We start from the raw sequence: 19,212 nt of genomic DNA, 5'->3' as shown, positions 1-19,212 counted from the left end.
GGCATCTTCAGAGGAGTAACACTGAAGGACAGCGTCAGGCATCTTCAGAGGAGTAACACTGAAGGACAGTGTCTCCCAGTGTCAAGTGTGAAGGAAGAGTAATATATAGTCAGAAGGGGGTTGGGTTTGAGCTGAGTCATTGTCCTGCAAAGTATCAAAGGTAATGTGCTAATATTTGTCCTATAAGTGCCAAGATAATGTGCTAATGAGGGTGTGGTATGTTAATGTGGAACCATTGTATCCTGAAGTGATCTGTTAACATGTGGAATCCAAAGCTAATCCGCATGGCTACTGTGGACTGTAGTCTTTGTTAGTCTGGAGGTTTTCAGGACAGGAAGCCAAGCCTTATTCATTCTTAAACTCTTTTCTTTTCTGTCAAAGTTGTTCTGATGTTTATGGATTTCTTTTTTATATATAATAATTTTAATTGTTTTTTCAATTATATAATAATAATAAAAAACATATATTAATACAATTCATCAATAATATGACTTCCCCCTCACCCTCTTCCATCATAAAGTAAATTATGTAATCTTTTGCTAACAGAACTAATCCCAGTAGTATTTTAATAAACATATTCTTATCCTATCTAAAGTTATTAAATCAGTACTAATCAAAAATTAAAAAGTAAAAATAAGGGATTAGATTAAACAGTATTCTTTAAATGGTCCCATTAAGGATTACATTTTTACAAAATAAAAACAAAAGAGCCATTAGATCAGGGGTGAGGAACCTTTTTCCTGCCAAGGGCCATTCGCACATTTATAACATCTTTCGGGGGCCATACCAGGTGTAGATCTCCCGGTGGGGGGGGGAGAGGCTAGGGTTGCCAGGTCTCCAGCCACCACCTGGAGGTTGGCAACCCCAGGGGAGGCTACCCAGAGAAGGCCTGCAGGGCGCCCCCACTCCCCCCTCCCAGGTGGGAGGGCAGCCAGTGGTGGGCCCCAGAAAACGAGGCACCAGGGGGGCGCAGCCCACAGTCAACTGGCAAGGGAGGAAGGGAGGAAGGAAAACAGGGAGAGGAAAAGGGAGGGAGGGAGAATGAGAAAGGGAGAAAGAAATGGAGAGAGGGGGAGAAAAAAAGAAAAGGACAGAGGGAAAGAAAAAAAAGGACGGAGGGAGACAAAGAAAGAGACAGAAAAAGAGGGAGGAAGAGAGGAAGGGAAAGGAGAAAGAGTGACAGAAAAAGAGGAAGAGAGAAAAGCCTCCCCACACACACACACCTGCGCATGCCAGCCTGCGCGACCGGGCCCCAGCCACCCCACCTCCCCCACCCACACACACACACCCGGCGGCGCACGGAGCACCAAGCAACCGGGCCCCAGTCTTCGTGCACTCCCCCCCCAGAGTCCATAAAAGCCCTCCCCAAGCCTTATTGGTTCTGCATGCATGCTCTGCCGCCGGGAGCCGCCAGCCTCCCCCCCCCCCGCTGCTCAACAGTCGACAGGCAGCAAGAGGGGCTTACAGTGTGCCGCAGCGTTCCTGCACGCCGCAGCTGTAGGGGGCAGCCTTGGGGGAAGAGTCCCTCCCCCTCCCCTCTCGCCGACCAACAACCAACAGTCAGTGAGAGGAGGTCCAAAGGGTGCTACAAGGGCGCTGTAAGCCGTGGCCCCAGGAACACCCTCGGGGAGGGCCACCCTGCGCCCCGCCTCTGCAGCAGGGTTGCCGGAGCTCCCGAGGGCCACAAAAAATGTCCTCGGGGGCCGCATACGGCCCCCGGGCCTGAGGTTCCCCACCCCTGCATTAGATATTTATATATACTCAAAAAAATGTTAAATAAAAAAGTTACGTTCTCCTACATCTCCCTTCTTTTCTATTAAGAATTAAATGTTTTATAAATCTTTCATATATCCCTAGCATTCATTTCAGACATGTGATAATTCTAGCAATGCAATTATCATATATAGTCTCAAAAATATTATAATTCAATTAATATATGATTCTATTTCCATTTAGGCCAGTCCTTTTAATCAATTCCTTTTAATCATATCACCAAAAAAGACCATGAAGACCACATTTATCCCTTTGCCCGGAATTTCCAGCGTTTCCTTCCCCTCCCCATCAACAGTAAGCGTCGTAAAACATCCTTGGAGGTGGTTAGTGAAGCGTCTTCAACAAATCGATGGTCTTCATTGTAAATCCACGTTGCATTCTGTTCCATCCCAAATTCAAAGAAAAAAATTCTGGCAACTCCGGTTTTTCTACTCATTGTCCTCCAAGCAGATATTGAACAGTTCATCAAACAGGTTGAAAAAATCAAACTCAAATTGAAACACATTCAATCCCATTGTTATCAGCCGGATTTGTTTTTAGAGGTTTTCCACTTCCTCTGATGAGTTCTTCTGTTCCTGGGCACTCTCGACAAGGAAAGATTCTTCTTTAAGGACATCAAGGTCTTTCTCATTCATTTTTAGAGCAGTTGACTGGATAGAAGCAATGAAGGTATTAATCATAATGGTCATTTGATCCATCTGCTTTTGACAACTGTCCATACTGTTCTGTGATTACCTCATTTTGCTTAGCGAACATGTCTTGAATTCTTTTCTCCATATCTACTTCTTGGAAGGGTTCTTAGAATTTCGATGTTACAGGTATTACAGTATACTTTGATAGTTTGTTTTTTATTTCACTAATTTTGGCAAGTCTTAAAAGTTGATTTTCCAGAATGTGGGTAGATTAATAGTTCATGTTAAGTCCAATCGCTAAAAATTTCCACGAGAAGTCTTCAAAAGAGAGCTAAAAAGTGCATTTTAAAATTTGAAGTACCATCAAGTTTGTTTTGGACACTCTAGGTTGACATGGAAACAGGAAGTAGGAAGTCAGCAGGAAACTGTGCAGCCACGGACCTTCCATCGTCCCCTTTCTGTAGTTTTTTTAATGGGAAACCTTTTAGATGATGCACCAGGGGGATTCACTTCCAGTCCTTTGGGCTTCTACACTTCCCGTCTCCCTGCTGTTGGCAGGCGTCTTACAATAGAGTAGTATTACTGCCTAGAGGTCTTCCGGCACTTCAAAATAAACCTTGGAGACGTGGCAGGAAGCCTTTCCCAGCTGGGAAAAGGTAAGGTGACCAAGGGGAGGGTGGGTTTTATTTCTCCTTTCCCCTCAAACGTCACAGACTCTGATTGGTACTTGCCACGTCTATCAAACAGTTCAGTTGTTTAGTCTACCCCCAGATCAGCTTGATAGAGTCTTTGCCACTTTATCTGATTTCTTATCTAAGCGGAAAAGTTTTTAAACGGGGTGGGAGGGGAGTATGCGGAGTTCCCAGTTAGTTCTGCCAATCAATTCAACCTTCTATTCCCGGTAAGATCAAAAGAGTTCTTGTTACTCACTTAGATTTCGGAGGGTGAGGTTTTTCTTCATTAAAATAGTTCTTAAGATGGTTATAGGTGATGGAGGTCCAAGCCTAATGCCAAAGAAAACGCTTGCGGCAATGCAATCTCCTCTCAATGCCAGCGGGGACAGACATCCACACCTCCGGGGGGCTTAAAAAAAGCTCCCTCGGAGAGTATGGGAGTCACACCGCTTTCTTCAGGCTGCAGAGGAATTCCTGCGTCCCGGTCCACTGTTTAGGACCGGGTTGGTGTGCAAAAACACACCAATTCAAAGCGTTGCTTGGATTCCCTAGGGAGCTCTCCCTAGAGACGACTGCTTGGATCAGCTCATCACCGGAAGTCCCTGATGTTTATGAATTTCAATGGCTTCTCTGTGCAATCTGACAAAATAGTTGGTAGAACTGTCCAGTATTTCAGTATCTTGGAATAAGACTTTGAAATGACTTGTCAGGTGTGGCAACTTGGAGGAAAGCAGGGCCCAGTGACCAGGTTGTAGGGAAGCAGATGGGACATCAAGCTACAAAGTGGGGAGTCAGAAAGTACCTTTGTTGGCTCTTGAGCAATACGTTGTTCAGGAGCCAGGCCAGCTTCAGAAGTTTTATGGGAACTTGTGGAAACCTACTGACCCCTGGTGTTTTCTCACCGCAGCTGAGCTGGCAGCTGTAATGGCATTTCTTGGCTGTGTGTGAAAGTGAGCAGGCCAATAGCTGTCGGCTCTGGCAAGTCATCCGGTTGGCACAGAGACTGGTTCTTGCTGCCTGAGTCCTTGGTTTGGGCACTGCCACCTTAAACTAATTGCTGCCTGACGAGTACCTGCCAAGTATCAAGCCTGGCTAACATTTGGCGACTAAGTTTGTGTTGAGAGTTTTAACAGGCCCGATGAGGTAAATCCCCCCCTGAGCAACTTCTGTTTAGTTTAACTGTATTTTTTTTGTCCCACGGAGGGGTTAGTAAAATTTTTGTGATAAGTGTTGTTGTTCTGTGCTGTAATTTTTTTTTTGGTTTGGTTTTTTCTTTTTCTTTTTTTGCTTATGGGGACTCTGTGGGGTTTTCATGGCAGGAGATGTTCAGAGGTGGTTTTGCCATTGCCTGCTTCCATGTTGTGACCCTGGCCTTCCTTGGTGGTCTCTCCTCTAAATACTAACCAGGGCCGGCCCTGCTTAGCTTCCAAGATCTGATATCAGCCTAGCCCGGGCATAACATAAAATCTATGCATAAATATAATAACTACAATTAAAAAATCTATGATAATATCCTTGTAGAACACTAGAGGGTACTAGTGAGCTATACTTCAGAAGTCTGATTATTTAAAAAAAAATTCTTCTGTAACTGTAAAGTTTCAATATTAAAATCATTAGGACTAATTCTCAAGTTAAATCAGTTTTAGTATTAATGTATGTATGTTAAAAATCGAGGGTAAGACTTGACAAGAGCTCATTCACAGTATATTTGAAACTATTAATGTTGTCTTGAGTGGAAACAGAGAGCTCTCTACTGAGTATATTTGAAATTGCCATTCAACCATTCAACGTCCTTTGCATTTGCATGTGTTTAATTTTAGGCTTGAGAACACTGATTATGAACCTTTGATGTGTCCTCCATGAGTAGCATATCAGCATTTTCTCTGGTGGTGTCGCTTAATGTTTACTGGCCATTTAGTAGAGAAGCTGAAGTCTGGTATATTTTACAGTAGTATTAGATGTATGTATATGCATTGTTTCAGCATTTAAGAGCCCAATCCTGAAAGGGGGGGTTAAATACGCAGCATCCGGGAGCGGCAGAGCCCCGCTGCCTCCTCAAAGGCTTCTCAGCCATCACAGAGCCTGAAAAAGCATTAAAAATAATAAAAACAGGGGAAATGCCCCATTGAAACCAGTGAGGCTGCACCACCCCAAAATGTGGCACAGCCCCACCTCTGCTCAAGGGAGCATTCTGGGGCGAAAGGGCTGTGGAAGTTGCCTAAAGGCAACTCCACCCCCAGGAACGCCCTAGGAATACCCCCCATGCCAGCGCTTTGGGGGCCGGCAGCACCCAGATGCCAGCATGTTTGACCCTGCGCTGGCGTAAGTGCCACCTTATTCTGTAATAAGGTGACACCTACACCAGCGCAGGGTCACACCAGCTCCTAAGGAGCTTTGCCCCCCCTTCAGGAATGGGCTGTGTGTTAGTTGGATTATCATCTAACAGATAGTTATTCTTCATGAAGAGAGAGAAGTTATTTTGCATATCTGGAGTATTTTCTAAAGTTTGGGACTGGAAGAATTTTCAGTGTCATTTGTTATCTTTTCTGTATGTTGTATGAGATTTTCTCATAGCACCTAAGGCCGAGGTTAGCGGCTTCCTATATGAGTTGGCAACGTAGAGTGATTGTTCTTCTTTTTGTTGAATGTTTCTTTATAATTCTGAATTATACTCTCTGTCCATTAAAATATGAGTCGAGTGACACCTTAGAGACTAGCAGACTTTACTCCAGCATAAGCCTTCGTGAGTCAGAGTTCTTTTTGTTGGGCTGTCTGCCCAAAGACACTGAGGCAATTGTATTCATTTTAAAATAACAAGTATTTGTCATAAAACAAAAGGTTGTTTTATACGTTGTCCTAGGCTGTGTGCCAACTATGTATATGACGAGAATGAATTTTGTAAATTGGGGATTTCAAAGCACAGGCTCCTTCTCGGCTCTCACCATATTTCCTTAGGGTCCAGTGTACCCTTACATATTTTATTTCTTCAGACTGTGAGCGTACAGTGACTTGATTGGAGTGCTAGGCTGCTGGGCCCAAAAAGTGGGATAATTGAAATAAATAAATTGGGACCTTGTACGGCTTTGGCATTCCTTCTTTTTGAGGTTATGGTAAGGCTGTAGGGTTGTAGCTCTCTGCTTTAAGCAGTTTGCTTTAGGCTACTTTTGGAACAATTGCAACCAGTGCTTTGCCAGATGCACTGGCTCCAGATTGATCACTGAATCAGGTTTAAGGTTTTGGTCTTAATCTTTAAAGGCCTAAACAGTCTGGAACCTTCGCACCTGTGGGACCACCTCTCCCAATACACGTCCCAAAGAGCACTTTATGCTGCTGGAGAGAACCTACTGGTGATCCCTGGCTCAAAAAGTATCCATCGGTCCTCAAGCAGGGCCGTAGTTCAGTGGTAGAGCATCTGCTTGGCATGCAGAAGGTCCCAGGTTCAATCTCCAGCATCTCCAGTTAAAGGAACTAGGCAAATAGGTGATGTGAAAGACCTCTGCCCGAGACCCTGGAGAGCTGCTGTCAGTCTGAGTACTGAGTTTGATGGACTAAGCTTCTGATTCAGTATAAGGCAGCTTCATGTGTTCAGGGCCTTTTCAGCCCTGGCCCCGGCCTGGTGGAATGCTATGCCTAGTGAGATCAGGGCCCTGCGGGATCTTAAACAATTCTGTAGGGCTTGTACGACCGAGCTGTTCTGCCAGGCATATGGTTGAGGACAGCAACGGTTTCCATCTTGCTGGCTCCCTTCCTTTCCCTTTCTCTGTTGTTTTTGATTAAGGGTGCTTTGTTGGCTGAGATCTCCCCTGGATGGCTGCCTGACATTGTTTTTACTGCTGATAGTCCAGCGGTGCCTGTTTAACTGATGTTTTAATTGATGTAAAATAATCTTAAATTACAATTTATGTATGATGTTTTTGTTATGAGCCGCTCAAAGCCTGACCTAGCCAGGAATGGGCAGCATACAAATCCAGTAAACAAGCAAACAAACAAACAGACAAACAAGTCCACAGAGACAACTCTCTGTTTCAACAATTTGATACAGATCTGTAGGGTCTCTGGAGGAGCTAGGTCAAGATGGACATTACCAAATTTTATTTTCTTTATGCCATGTGCCTCTATACTGTAAAAAGGTAAAAGTTGCCCCCTGTGCAAGCACCGGGTCATTCCTGACCCATGGGGTGACGTCACATCCTGACGTTTACTGGCAGACTTTGTTTACGGGGGTGGTTTGCCGGTGCCTTCCCCAGTCATCTTCCCTTTACCCCCAGCAAGCTGGTTACTCATTTTACCGACCTCGGAAGGATGGAAGGCTGAGTCAACCTTGAGCCGGCTACCTGAACCCGACTTCCGTCGGGATCGAACTCAGGTCGTGAGCGGAGCTTTTGACTGCAGTACTGCAATACTGTTACAGATACCATGTACTACGGAAAAAAACATGTCAGTGGGTTATAGATTAAATCAAGCCTGAACTGACCCTAGAAGCTAAAATGACTAAACTGAGGCTATCGTATTTTGGTCACATTATGGGAAGGCAAGAGTCACTAGAAAAGACAGTCATGCTAGGAAAAGTTGAGGGCAGCAGGAAAAGAGGAAGACCCAACAAGAGATGGATTGACTCAATAAAGGAAGCCACAGCCCTCAATATGCAAGACCTGAGCAAGGCTGTCAAGGAGAGGATGTTTTGGAGGATATTGATTCCTAGGGTCGCCATGAGTCGGAAGCGACTTGACGGCACTTAACACACTCACTCACTCACTCACTCACTCACACTCACTCACACACACACACACACACACACACACACACACTGCAGCTTACCACTGCGCCACAGGGCTCTCCTCTATACTGTAGATTACAGTTTAAGCACAGAAGTCTATTTTTGTCCTGTACCCACAATAAAATAGTACACTTGCTTGCACAAGAATCTCTCTGTGGTTAAGGCACCCTCCTTTCGTCTCAAAACCCTTTTGAGCTTGCTGGACCACTTTATTTCAGGGTCTGGTCTGTGCGCTGCGTTGCAAGGAGAGGGAAGAGATTGCCACGGGCATCACTGCAGGCAGTGCTGTCAACACGTTCATTCAGGATCCCTATAGATTAGCTGGCAGTCTTTTTCTGTTCTGATGTTACAGACCTTCCAGTTGCTTGGTTTTCTACAGGGGAACCTTACTAAATTATGGACAGATTTAGCCAGGGGAAATAACTCAATAGAATATCAGCATCGTCACACAGTAATCAACAGCTATAAAAATGTGTGCTGATCGTGGCTCATAGGGCATGTGCTGATGGTCAGGAATAAACTAGACATCATAATGTGTGGGTTCTCTTTGCATATTCATAAAGAAAAGGAACAGATGGAAAGTGGGGGAGATTTAATGGAGGACGTAACACATATTGCTTTTAAAACTTCTAAAAATTCAGAAAGAATTCTTTAGCATCTTGTGCTCATTGAAAGAATTGATATAATGGTCACTGTGACTGTGAACCGATGAGGATGGATTCCTGCAAAGCAAAAAGGCCATCTATTAAATAATCTACTCGCTTTCTACATACTGAAATATTGTGAGAAATCCTTTATTACCGGAATTAAATTATGTTTTAGTATTATTAGAATGGACTTATAGATGTAAGAAGGAATGTACTAGGAATGCTGCACACATAACCTTTCAGTTTGATAAAATTCTACATTTATTACAAAATAACTTTTGGAATCTCAGATTGGTTGTTAAAGTTAACAAGTTGAACAACAATTGAGAGCTTTGCTAATGCTTTATGTTGGCCATTCGTTTGTGTATCAAGAAAGGTCTAGAGTAGGGTTGCCAATTCTGGGTTGGAATATTCCTGGAAATTTGGGTGTGGTGTCTGGGGAGGGTAAGGTTTGGGGAGGGGAGGTACCTCAGTGTGATATCATGGAGTCCACCCTCCAAAGAAGCCATTTTTTCCAGGAAACTGATCTCTGTAGTCTGGAGATCAGCTGCCATTCTGGGAGATCTCCAGGCCTCGCCTGGAAGTTGCCAAACCTCATTTAGAAGCAAGGACTGACATTGCAGTCCTAAGTAGAATTACATACCCTTCTAAGTCCATTGACTTCAGTGGACTGAGAAGGGTACAGCCCTGCTTAGGATGGCCCTGGGAGTGTTCATTCTTCAGCTGTGAGAAAATACATTCATGCAATATTTTGAAAATATCAAGTGGTCACCATAGTTTTCAGAAAGGAAAATAATAATTCTGGGGCTGCCATTCTAAAGTTGCTTGGAGATAAGTGTAACTGAGCTATTCCAAAGGACGATGAGGAGCAAAGGAAGACATTTGAAATCTGAAAATAAGCAGTTTGAGCCTTTAGTTAGTAAATTATTTCCCCCCTATGTAATGCATAACGTTACAGTAAAATGTATTCTAATAAAAACATTTTTTTCTTATAGATAAATATTATTATATATCTCCTTTAGTTGGTGCCTTTTTCTTGGCTCTGACTCCTATGTGGATTGTAATTGCTGCTAAACATCCAGCTACAAGAACTGTCCTCCATTCAGGATGGGAGCCTGTTATAACTGCTATGATCATAAGCAGGTAAATATATCTTGCATCACAGCTGAATTTGTCATCATTGGTATCAATTAGGTATGAGACCTATTGACCTGAGCTTTTAACAGGAACTGTTTTTAACACGAACTGTTGAGAGCCAGCGTGGTGTACTGGTTAAGAGTAGTGGTTTGGAGTGGTGGAGTCTGATCTCGAGAACCGAGTTTGATTCCCCACTCCTCCACATGAGCGGCGGAGGCTAATCTGGTGAATTGGATTTGTTTCCTCACTCCTATTCATGAAGCCAGCTGAGTGACCTTGGGCAAGTCACACTCAGCCCCACCCACCTCACAGGGTGTCTGTTGTGAGAAGGGAAAGGGAAGGTGATTGTAAGCCGGTTTGATTCTTGCTTAAGTGGTAGAGAAAGTCGGCATATAAAAACCAACTCCTCCTACTCCTCCTCTTCCTCTTCTCCTTCTTCATTAATTTTGAAAAAAAGTTGTTTCAGTGGTTGTAACTTTAAACTAATGTTGTACACTGTCTTGCAGATTTCTAAAAAGTGGAGATTTATTTAATTAATTTGGAACATAGACCATGCTTTTCTGGATTTTAGACCTTGAGGGGAGTGGGAGAGCTTTACACCAAATGATAGTTATGTAAATATGCAAGTTTGAATTCTGATCTTTTCTGTGGGTTTTCTGTGGGTTTTCCAAATATCACAGCTGGATGCAGACAACTGCCTGTTTTGTTTATATTTATTCCTAAAAGGAGTAATCCCTTAATATAGCAAAAATTAACACTCCATGGGCAGAAATTAGAATCATGTAAAGTTTCCATAGTAAGTATGTGGTAAATAATTGTGTGGTTTGTAGAAATTGAGTGCTTTTTGCGTACTATTTGACTGTACCTGAAATATTGAATTCTTTTTCAGTATTGGTGGCCTTATTCTGGACACAACTGTATCTGATCCTAATTTGGTTGGAATTGTTGTTTATACTCCAGTAATCAATGGTAAGACAGACACAGGATTTCTTAAAATTGCTGTGGTTTAGCCCATGCTACTTAGATAAAAGGCCAAACAGAATCATAGTGGGTGGATTTCTACTGTTGTAAAGTCACACTATAATTTTAGAGTAAAAGTAGTTCCTGGTTGTACGTTGTGACAGTAGGGAAAAATAAATATGCATCCAGAGTATGAATGAGAGTAAAATATTTTTTTAAACTGTCGTGGTTTTATGTCTAGACCCCAGAAAGAAGTTTTAAAATATTCTCTTTAAAATGTGTATTTACATCCGTATAAAGAGCTGCAAGATTAGAACAGGTCTGCATTATCATTGTGATGTTTCCATTTGTGACAGTACAGCCTGTCAGTATACCTAAGCATGTTTTTGTTTCCCAGCACATTGAATTATTCAAGCAGGTCACGTACAGTTTCCATGCTCATTTCATGTACAGTTTATTAAATAGCAGATGATAGCATGACAGAACATAGTATATTAAAACTGCTCTGCAAATACTGTTGATGGATGAAAGAATGAAGCACTATTGTACACACACACGCATGCACACACACATCTATTTTAAAGATACATGGATTACTATTTTGAAAAATTCCCAGATATTTAAATCCAGATATTTCCTAGAATTCTGTTTAAATAATTCTATATGTCTGTAAATAGTAAATGTCTGTAAATACTGTATTGCATTCATGCCTTAAAATGTTACATTATTACATTATTAGAACTATACAAGTGGAAACCGTCAAGGACTTGCAGGAGGCAACTCATTTCTCCTTCCCCAGCTATTTCTACTTTCCCATTCCCGAAAGCCCCCATAGCCTCTCCCCTTTTTGTGCTTCCCTCTCTTTCTAGAATTGCCAACCTCCAGGCCTAGAGATCTCCTGGAATCACAACAGATTCCACAACTACAAAGATCAGTTTCCCTTAGGGTTGCTAACTCCAGGTTGGGAAATTCCTGGAGATTTGGGGGGGGGGTGAGGTTTGGGCAGGAAAGTAACCTCAGCAGGGTTTAATGCCATGGAAACTGTTATATATGTATGGGTGATGCATGAGACGGGAAATGGAGTTCCAACAACAACCGCTTTATTAACAATCTAGAACTGAACTCACTGTAGCCGAGTTGACTTTTATTAACAATCTAGAACTGAACTCACTCTAGCCGAGTTGACTACTTGGAGCTGAATTGAACTGAACTGCAAGTGCACAACACCCTGGCTTATATGTCAATCCCAATCACCCGGAGCCACGCCCCCCAGGTCCGCAATTGGCTGGTTGTAGTCAGTCCAATGGGAATACAGGCGCAAATCAAGTCCGTGATTGGGCTGCTATAGACCATTGTCCAATTGGAATCGTAGGCGAAGGAGCCTGGAGAGAATAGCAAGCTCAACATGACCCTTGCTTCCACTACATACATAACAGAATCCATCCTCCAAAGCAGCTGTTTTCTCCAGGGGAGCTGATCTCTGTCATCTGGAGATCAGTTGTAATTCCGGTTGATCTCTAGCCTCCAACTTGTGGTTGACAATCCTAGTTCCCCTGGAGGAAATGGCTGCTTTGGAGGGTGGAGTCTATGGCGTTATACTCCTCTAAGCTCCCTCCCCTCCTCAACCCCCCTCCCCAGGCTCCACCTTCGAAATCTTTAGGAATTTCCTAACCTGGAGTTGGCTACCCTATCTCCTCCTCACCCAACAGCCAACCTAACTTTATCTGCCCTTCTGTCTCAAGCTTTCTCCAGAGCAGCTTCTACCTAGGAAAACTGTAGCCCAGTTGTGTGGTACTGGCCACTGGGCCAGGCCCACATGCATGGTAGGGAACACTCAATGACTTGTGGGGTGGCACCTCACTTTCCCCTGTATCCCCCTCCCCACACTGTGTCCTCTTTCCTTCCCCATATCCTCTCCCCTTTCCCATTCTCTCCTTCTTAGCCATTCATCAACCTTCTTTTTATCTGCCTTGCATCTTCAGCTGTATTTATTATTTATTTACTTCTTTAATAACCAACCTTTCTCCACAGTAGGGACCAAAGCAGTTTACACCATTCTCCTGTCTTCCTTTTTATCTGTACAACAACCCAGTGAGGTAGGTTAGGCTGAAAGTATGTGACTGGTCTAAAATCATCCAGTGAGCTTCCACAGCAAGATGAGGATTCAATCCTGGCTCTCCCAGACCATACTCAAATCTCTAACTTCTATACCACACTGGCTTTCATAGGGTGGCTGCAGTTGAAAAGTGGCAAGCAGCCAGGCCTAGTTGAATTATGCAAGTTGGGTGGTCACCAGAGATTGCTTCCAAGCCTAGGGTTACCAAACTCCAGGTAGGACCTGCAGATCTCCCATAATTACAGCTGAACTTCAGACGACAGATACCTGTCACCCTGGAGAAAACGGCAGCTTTGGAGGGTAGACTTTGGCATTACATTCAGCTGAGGCCTCTCCCCTCCCTACACCCTGCCCTCCTCAGACTCCACACCAAAATCTCCAGGAATTTCCCAGCCTGGAGCGGGCAACCCTCATCAGGCCTGGCCCCACTGAGTCCTCCCTCAAAGTCCAAAATAGACCCGAAAATGACGCTTCCCTCTCCCCTTGCCTTTTACTCACAGAAACCCAGCTTGGAATACTGTGGTTGCCTAGCAACAGCTACTGAGGGAATTTGTTGCTTAAAGCCATAGCCACTCGTTTTATCATTTTTGGGTGTTTTTTTTAAACCCAATGTATTATTTTTAGATTTCATATTTTTTTCTGCAAACTTGGGGCCCTTTTCAAGTTTGTAGAAAGATCTGTCTTGCCCATTCGCAGCTCCACAGTCACCGGATTTAAGTATCCTAAGGCTTGGCCAACGTCGCTATTAGTATATAGATCACTATTAGAATATAGATATTTTATACCCTGATACTTGCTCTTCTTTGGCGTACAACTTTGTAAAGGATTACCATCAGTAAATTATCAATGCAATCCTAAAAAGAATTATAAGCTTCTAAGCCTATTGACACCAGTCCTGCCTTGGAGTAAGCTGTCTTGTGTATGGGTCTTGTTTAAAAAGAAAGTGTGATAGCAAAAGTTAAAATAAATAAATGCTCTGTATTATAATTTTCCCTCCTTGAATTCTTCATTGGTGCGTTGCACTGCCTCTTTCCTACAAGACTAGTCTGTGCTTTTGGCATTGCAGAGTGCTTGTTCTGTAAGCCACTTTCTTCTGGGTTCTTTTTTTACAACCTGTGTATACAACATGGGCCTTCTGCTGAAAATGGTAGCCCCATGCAAAGTCCCCCCCCCCCCAGTGTACGTTGATAAAGGGTATTGTTTGTGGCCAAAGGCCATCACAGTCTATCATACAAAACATTACAATAACATTAAAATAACTTTAAAACAGCCTGACTCCCAAGAAGCTAATAATTAAATATGTTAAACACCCTGATTAAAAACAGCTTTAGCTCGGATTTTCTTGGCTGCTAAAGCAAAGAGTGACAAAATATTGTCGAAGGCTTTCACGGTCAGAGTTCATTGGTTCTTGTAGGTTATCCGGGCTGTGTAACCGTGGTCTTGGAATTTTCTTTCCTGACGTTTCGCCAGCAACTGTGGCAGGCATCTTCAGAGTAGTAACACTGAAGGACAGTGTCTCTCAGTGTCAAGGGTGTAGGAAGAGTCAGAGAGGGGTTGGGTTTGAGCTGAGTATTGTCCTGCAAAAGTATTGTCCTGTAAGTATCAAGATAATGTGCTAATGAGGGTATGGTATGTTAATATGGAACCATTGTATCCTGAAGTGATCTGTTAATGTGTGTAATCCAAAACTAATCTGTATGGCTATTGTTGAATGTTGTCTTTGTCTGGAGGTTTTTCAGGGCAGGAAGCCAAGCCTTATTCATTCTTAAACTCTCCTCTTTTCTGTTAAAGTTGTGCTGATGTTTATGAATTTCAATGGCTTCTCTGTGCAATCTGACAAAATAGTTGGTAGAATTGTCCAGTCTTTCAGTGTCTTGGAATAAGACCCTGAACATGGACTGACACAGACAGGACACAGGGTCTTATTCCAAGACACTGAAAGACTGGACAATTCTACCAACTATTTTGTCAGATTGCACAGAGAAGCCATTGAAATTCATAAACATCAGCACAACTTTAACAGAAAAGAGGAGAGTTTAAGAATGAATAAGGCTTGGCTTCCTGCCCTGAAAAACCTCCAGACAAAGACAACATTCAACAATAGCCATACAGATTAGTTTTGGATTACACACATTAACAGATCACTTCAGGATACAATGGTTCCATATTAACATACTATACCCTCATTAGCACATTATCTTGATACTTACAGGACAATACTTTTGCAGGACAATACTCAGCTCAAACCCAACCCCTCTCTGACTCTTCCTACACCCTTGACACTGAGAGACACTGTCCTTCAGTGTTACTACTCTGAAGATGCCTGCCACAGTTGCTGGCGAAACGTCAGGAAAGAAAATTCCAAGACCACGGTTACACAGCCCGGATAACCTACAAGAACCAACAAAGAGTGACACTTTGTAGGAAACATCAGGATTGGTGTCTGATAGGAGAAAGAGCAGCTTCTCTGGATCTGGAGAAAGATTTAAGCCCTTTAGAAACGCTCTGAGAAATTTAGATCTGGGCTCCGTGTAGAGAGATGTAATGAATTAAGGTGTAATGAATTAATTAATGAATGAAAAAGGTGTAATGAATTAGGTCCTCTGGAACGGCTCCACAAATACATAGATGAGAGGCCCATGGTGTTTGGGAGTAGCGTCCACCTAACAAAGCCGTTGGCATAGTTTGAATCCGGGTGGAGGTAAAAGCTATTCTGATGTTATGGAAGGGGATACTGACCAGGTATGAAGCTCTGACATGATCCCTTTTAAACTGTTTAAACCATGGTGAGAATTTGGACTGGGAGACCCCCCACCCGGTGTATAGTACCATTTGCCTTGCACCCTCACAACGTAATACTGTACATTTCCCCACACTGCTGGACAGGGAGCTGGGGGTGGGCAGTGCTCAGCCTCGTGATGTCAACATTGGCATAAGATGGAGGGGGAGGTGCAATCTCAAAACAAGGACTTCTATTTTTGACAGCAGCCCTGTGATTTTTATGCTTCTGCCTCTGTAGCAGCTATTCAGCTTCTTTTTGTATCTCCTTTCACTGCTTCATGTCCAGCGGTTTGAAAATAATTGTATTTTTCTCAAGTTTCCCAACAGATCAGGCTTCAGTTGTTGTTTTTTTAATTTGCATTTTTTTAAATTTCCACCTGAGGACTATTTCGCACACACATTGCAGCCATTATTTTTGAAAGTTTAGGGTTTCTTTTTCTAAGCTGTCCTTTTCACTTTTCAGTCTAGCAGCTTTAATTTAAAGTTGAGTATCTTGATTATGCGCATAGCCCAGGACTTGTGGTTTTAAGAAAAATGCCAAATATCTCAAGTCTCACACTAAAATCGCACATTTGGCAACACTGATTTTTCGCACTGTAGGCTTTTTAAAAAGGCCTTAAAAGACTACCGTATTATCACTGTCACTCTCTTACTCAGAAACAAAGGGCCGAGCTGTTTGAGTGCAAACGTTACAACCCACTTTACTTAATGTCGGCAGTTTTTAACAGTGCCATAAATTCTGGAGAAAAACAAAAGCAAAATAAACAAGTGGTGTTTCCCCCCCCCTTTTTTTACTTTCTAATGGTCTGATTATATGACATAAAAGCTTCACAGAACATGGTTTCCGTAGCTCTGCTGACATGCCACAACCTGTATGGACAGTATTACCCTTAAATAGACCAATGGTCTGACCTGGTATAAGGCAACTCCCTATCTTCCTAATAGGTAGTTTTGCCAACCTCCAGATGGTTAAGTAGGAAGACAGCACGTGGCTCAATATTCAATTCAATTCAAAACAAAACCAAGGGTTAATTTATTCAAATGAAATCATACAAAAATCAACCAACAAACCAAAGTAAGAGGTAGAAGTGTTAACATCACACAATTCGCCTCGCAGGGCTTAAAACCGCAGCCTCGCAGGGCTTAAGGCAGCACCTCTGTATACTTCAAATGTATTTCAATGTAGCCAAACGGCTATAACATATAACAAGAAAAGATACAATTTCAAAGCAGCCCAAAGGCTTATGAATATATAATCACGAAGAAAGCAACCAAAATCCTGGAATGGTCCACCGCAAGAACGCGTTTCGAATTCTTCATCAGCTTGCTGACCCTAAAAGAATTGTAAAAGATCCAGGGAGTAGCTTAATTAGCACTATCACAATAACACATCGCAGATAAAAGCCATAAGTTACTACAAGAAGATATCATTAGACATAAAACCCGTCGCAGCATAAGAAGCTGGCTTACCAATTAACATGAGTTATGTACTTCAATGTCGCAAAACTCACAGTGATGAGAGTGTTCCTAAAAAGCTGAAAGCAGAAAACTTTTTGTAAGGCTAAATGAAAACAGATAAGAAACCAAATAAGCAAAGTATGCCGCCAAGATGAAATGATTCTTACCCATTCTGTTGCACAAAAAGAATATAGAAATTCAATAGGGCAAAAAGCTCAGGCTCGGTAAGCATCAGCTTCTCCGGAGTGAAAAGTGGTTGACACACTGTAGAGAAATACCCACAGCTGTGGGCTTGACAGGTAGACCAAAAGACTCATTAAAGGGACAGTGACTCTTGCTACATTGAAATACATTTGAAGTATACAGAGGTGCTGCCTTAAGCCCTGCGAGGCTGTGGTTTTAAGCCCTGCGAGACGAATTGTGTGATGTTAACACTTCTACCTCTTACTTTGGTTTGTTGGTTGATTCTTGTATGATTTCATTTGAATAAATTAACCCTTGGTTTTGTTTTGAATTGAATTGAATATTGAGCCACGTGCTGTCTTCCTACTTAGCTTTCACTATTTTCAGCATAACCTCCAGATGGTAGCTGGAGATCTCCTGGGATTACAACTGATCTCCAGGTGACAGAGATAAGTTCACCTGGAAGAAATGGCTGCTTTGGAAGGTGGATTCTATGGGGATAATACCACACGGAAGTCCCTCCCATCTCCAGACCCTGCCCTCCTCAGCCCCCCCCCCAAATCTCCAGGTATTTCCCAAGCTGGAGCTGGCAACCCTACTAATAGCCTCTAATTAAACTTCTATTAAAGAAGCAAGACAATGTTTCTCCAGGTTGTTGGCAACCCTGCTTCTGAGAGACACCATGTGGTGTGGTTAGAGGATCTGGGAGAGAAGAAGAGGAGTTGGTTTTTATATGCCGACTTTCTCTACCACTTAAGGAAGAACCAAACCCGCTTACAATCACCTTCCCCTCCCCACAACTGGCACCTTGTGAGGTAGGTGGGCTGAGAGAGCTCTAAGAGAGCTGTGACTAGCCCAAGGTCATCTAGCTGGCTTCATGGGAGGAGTGGGGAAACCAATCCAGTTCACCAGATTATCGTCCACCGCTCATGTGGAGGAGTGGGGAATCAAACCCGTTTCTCCAGATTAGAGTCCACCACTCCAAACCACCACTCTTAACCTCTACACCATGCTGGCTCTAAAATGTACTAAACATTACTGTTGCTGTTGTTGTTAGTTAGTTAGTTACCGCCTTCCTTGCAGAGGTCAAGGCTGCTTGCAACATGGATAACATGCATAAAAATCTTGAAAAAACAAAATTTAAAATCACAACTGAACACTGCTAGTAAACTTAACCAAATGCAGTCCTAAATAAAACCATCTTCAACTGCCTCCTAAGATTGAAAGTGAGGGGTCAGGTTCCATAATTGTGGGGCTGGTGCTGGAAAGGGCCCCTCTCGTGAACTCACCAAACTTCTTTGATTGATGGGACTAGTCAGGAGGGCCTCTCCCTGTGATACTAATTCCTGGGCAGGAACATATGGGAGAAGATGTTCTTTCAGATACCCCAGTCCCAAGGCATGTAGCACTTTAAAGGTCAAAAGCAACACCTTGAGTTGGGCTTCGGAGCAGATCAGTAGCCAGTGTAATTGCTGTAGTATTGGGGTCACATACTCCCAGTAGCCGGCCCTGACCAGCAGTCTAGCTGCAGCGTTTTGCAGTAGCTGCAGCTTCTGAACACTCTTGAAGGGTAGTCCCAAGTAGAGGGCATTTCAGTAGTCCAGTCTAGATGTAACTAAGGCATGGATCACTGAGGCTAGATCTGACTGAACCAGGAAGAGACACAGCTGATTCATCAGCGGACGCTAGCACCACAGCCACTTGGTTTTCTAAGGGGACTGCTGTGTCAAGTAGCACTCCCAAGCTGCAAACCTGGCTTTTCAAGGAGAGTATATGCCCATCCAAGACAGGAGGGATCTGAAGGGCAAATACAATGAAGGCTTTGTTTACTGGTCAGCACAGTATTCTGAGCCTTGTATTTATTTTATGTCATTTCTTCCCTGCCTTTCTCCCCAATCAGGACGCAGAGTGGCTTACATAATTTCCCTCTTTTCCCTTTTATCCTCACAAACAATCCTGTGAGATAGGTTGGGCTAAGAGTGTGTGACCAGTCCAAGGTCACCCACCAAACTTCTGTGGCACAGTGAGAATTTGAATCTGGGTCCCCAGATCCTAATACGTGACTTTAACCACT

At 43.1% G+C, this 19,212-nt stretch overlaps 1 protein-coding gene across 2 annotated transcripts in view; it reads left to right on the top strand.

Moving 5' to 3' along the window:
- SLC41A2 (solute carrier family 41 member 2) overlaps positions 1 to 19,212 on the top strand; it is a 46,100-nt gene that overhangs the window by 11,038 nt on the left and 15,850 nt on the right. Inside the window, exons 6-7 of one of the 2 annotated variants that reach the window (XM_056846249.1) lie at positions 9,499 to 9,646; positions 10,530 to 10,609. In XM_056846249.1, coding sequence (XP_056702227.1) covers positions 9,499 to 9,646; positions 10,530 to 10,609 — 228 coding nt within the window. The remainder of the gene's footprint in view (positions 1 to 9,498; positions 9,647 to 10,529; positions 10,610 to 19,212) is intronic. The other variant, XM_056846250.1, reaches the window with a different exon arrangement.

Source organism: Euleptes europaea, chromosome 3 (genome assembly GCF_029931775.1).
Source record: "Euleptes europaea isolate rEulEur1 chromosome 3, rEulEur1.hap1, whole genome shotgun sequence".
Classification (NCBI taxonomy): domain Eukaryota; kingdom Metazoa; phylum Chordata; class Lepidosauria; order Squamata; family Sphaerodactylidae; genus Euleptes; species Euleptes europaea.
The sequence above is the reverse complement of the archived record's forward strand: the minus strand, read 5'-3'. Positions and strand labels throughout refer to the sequence as shown.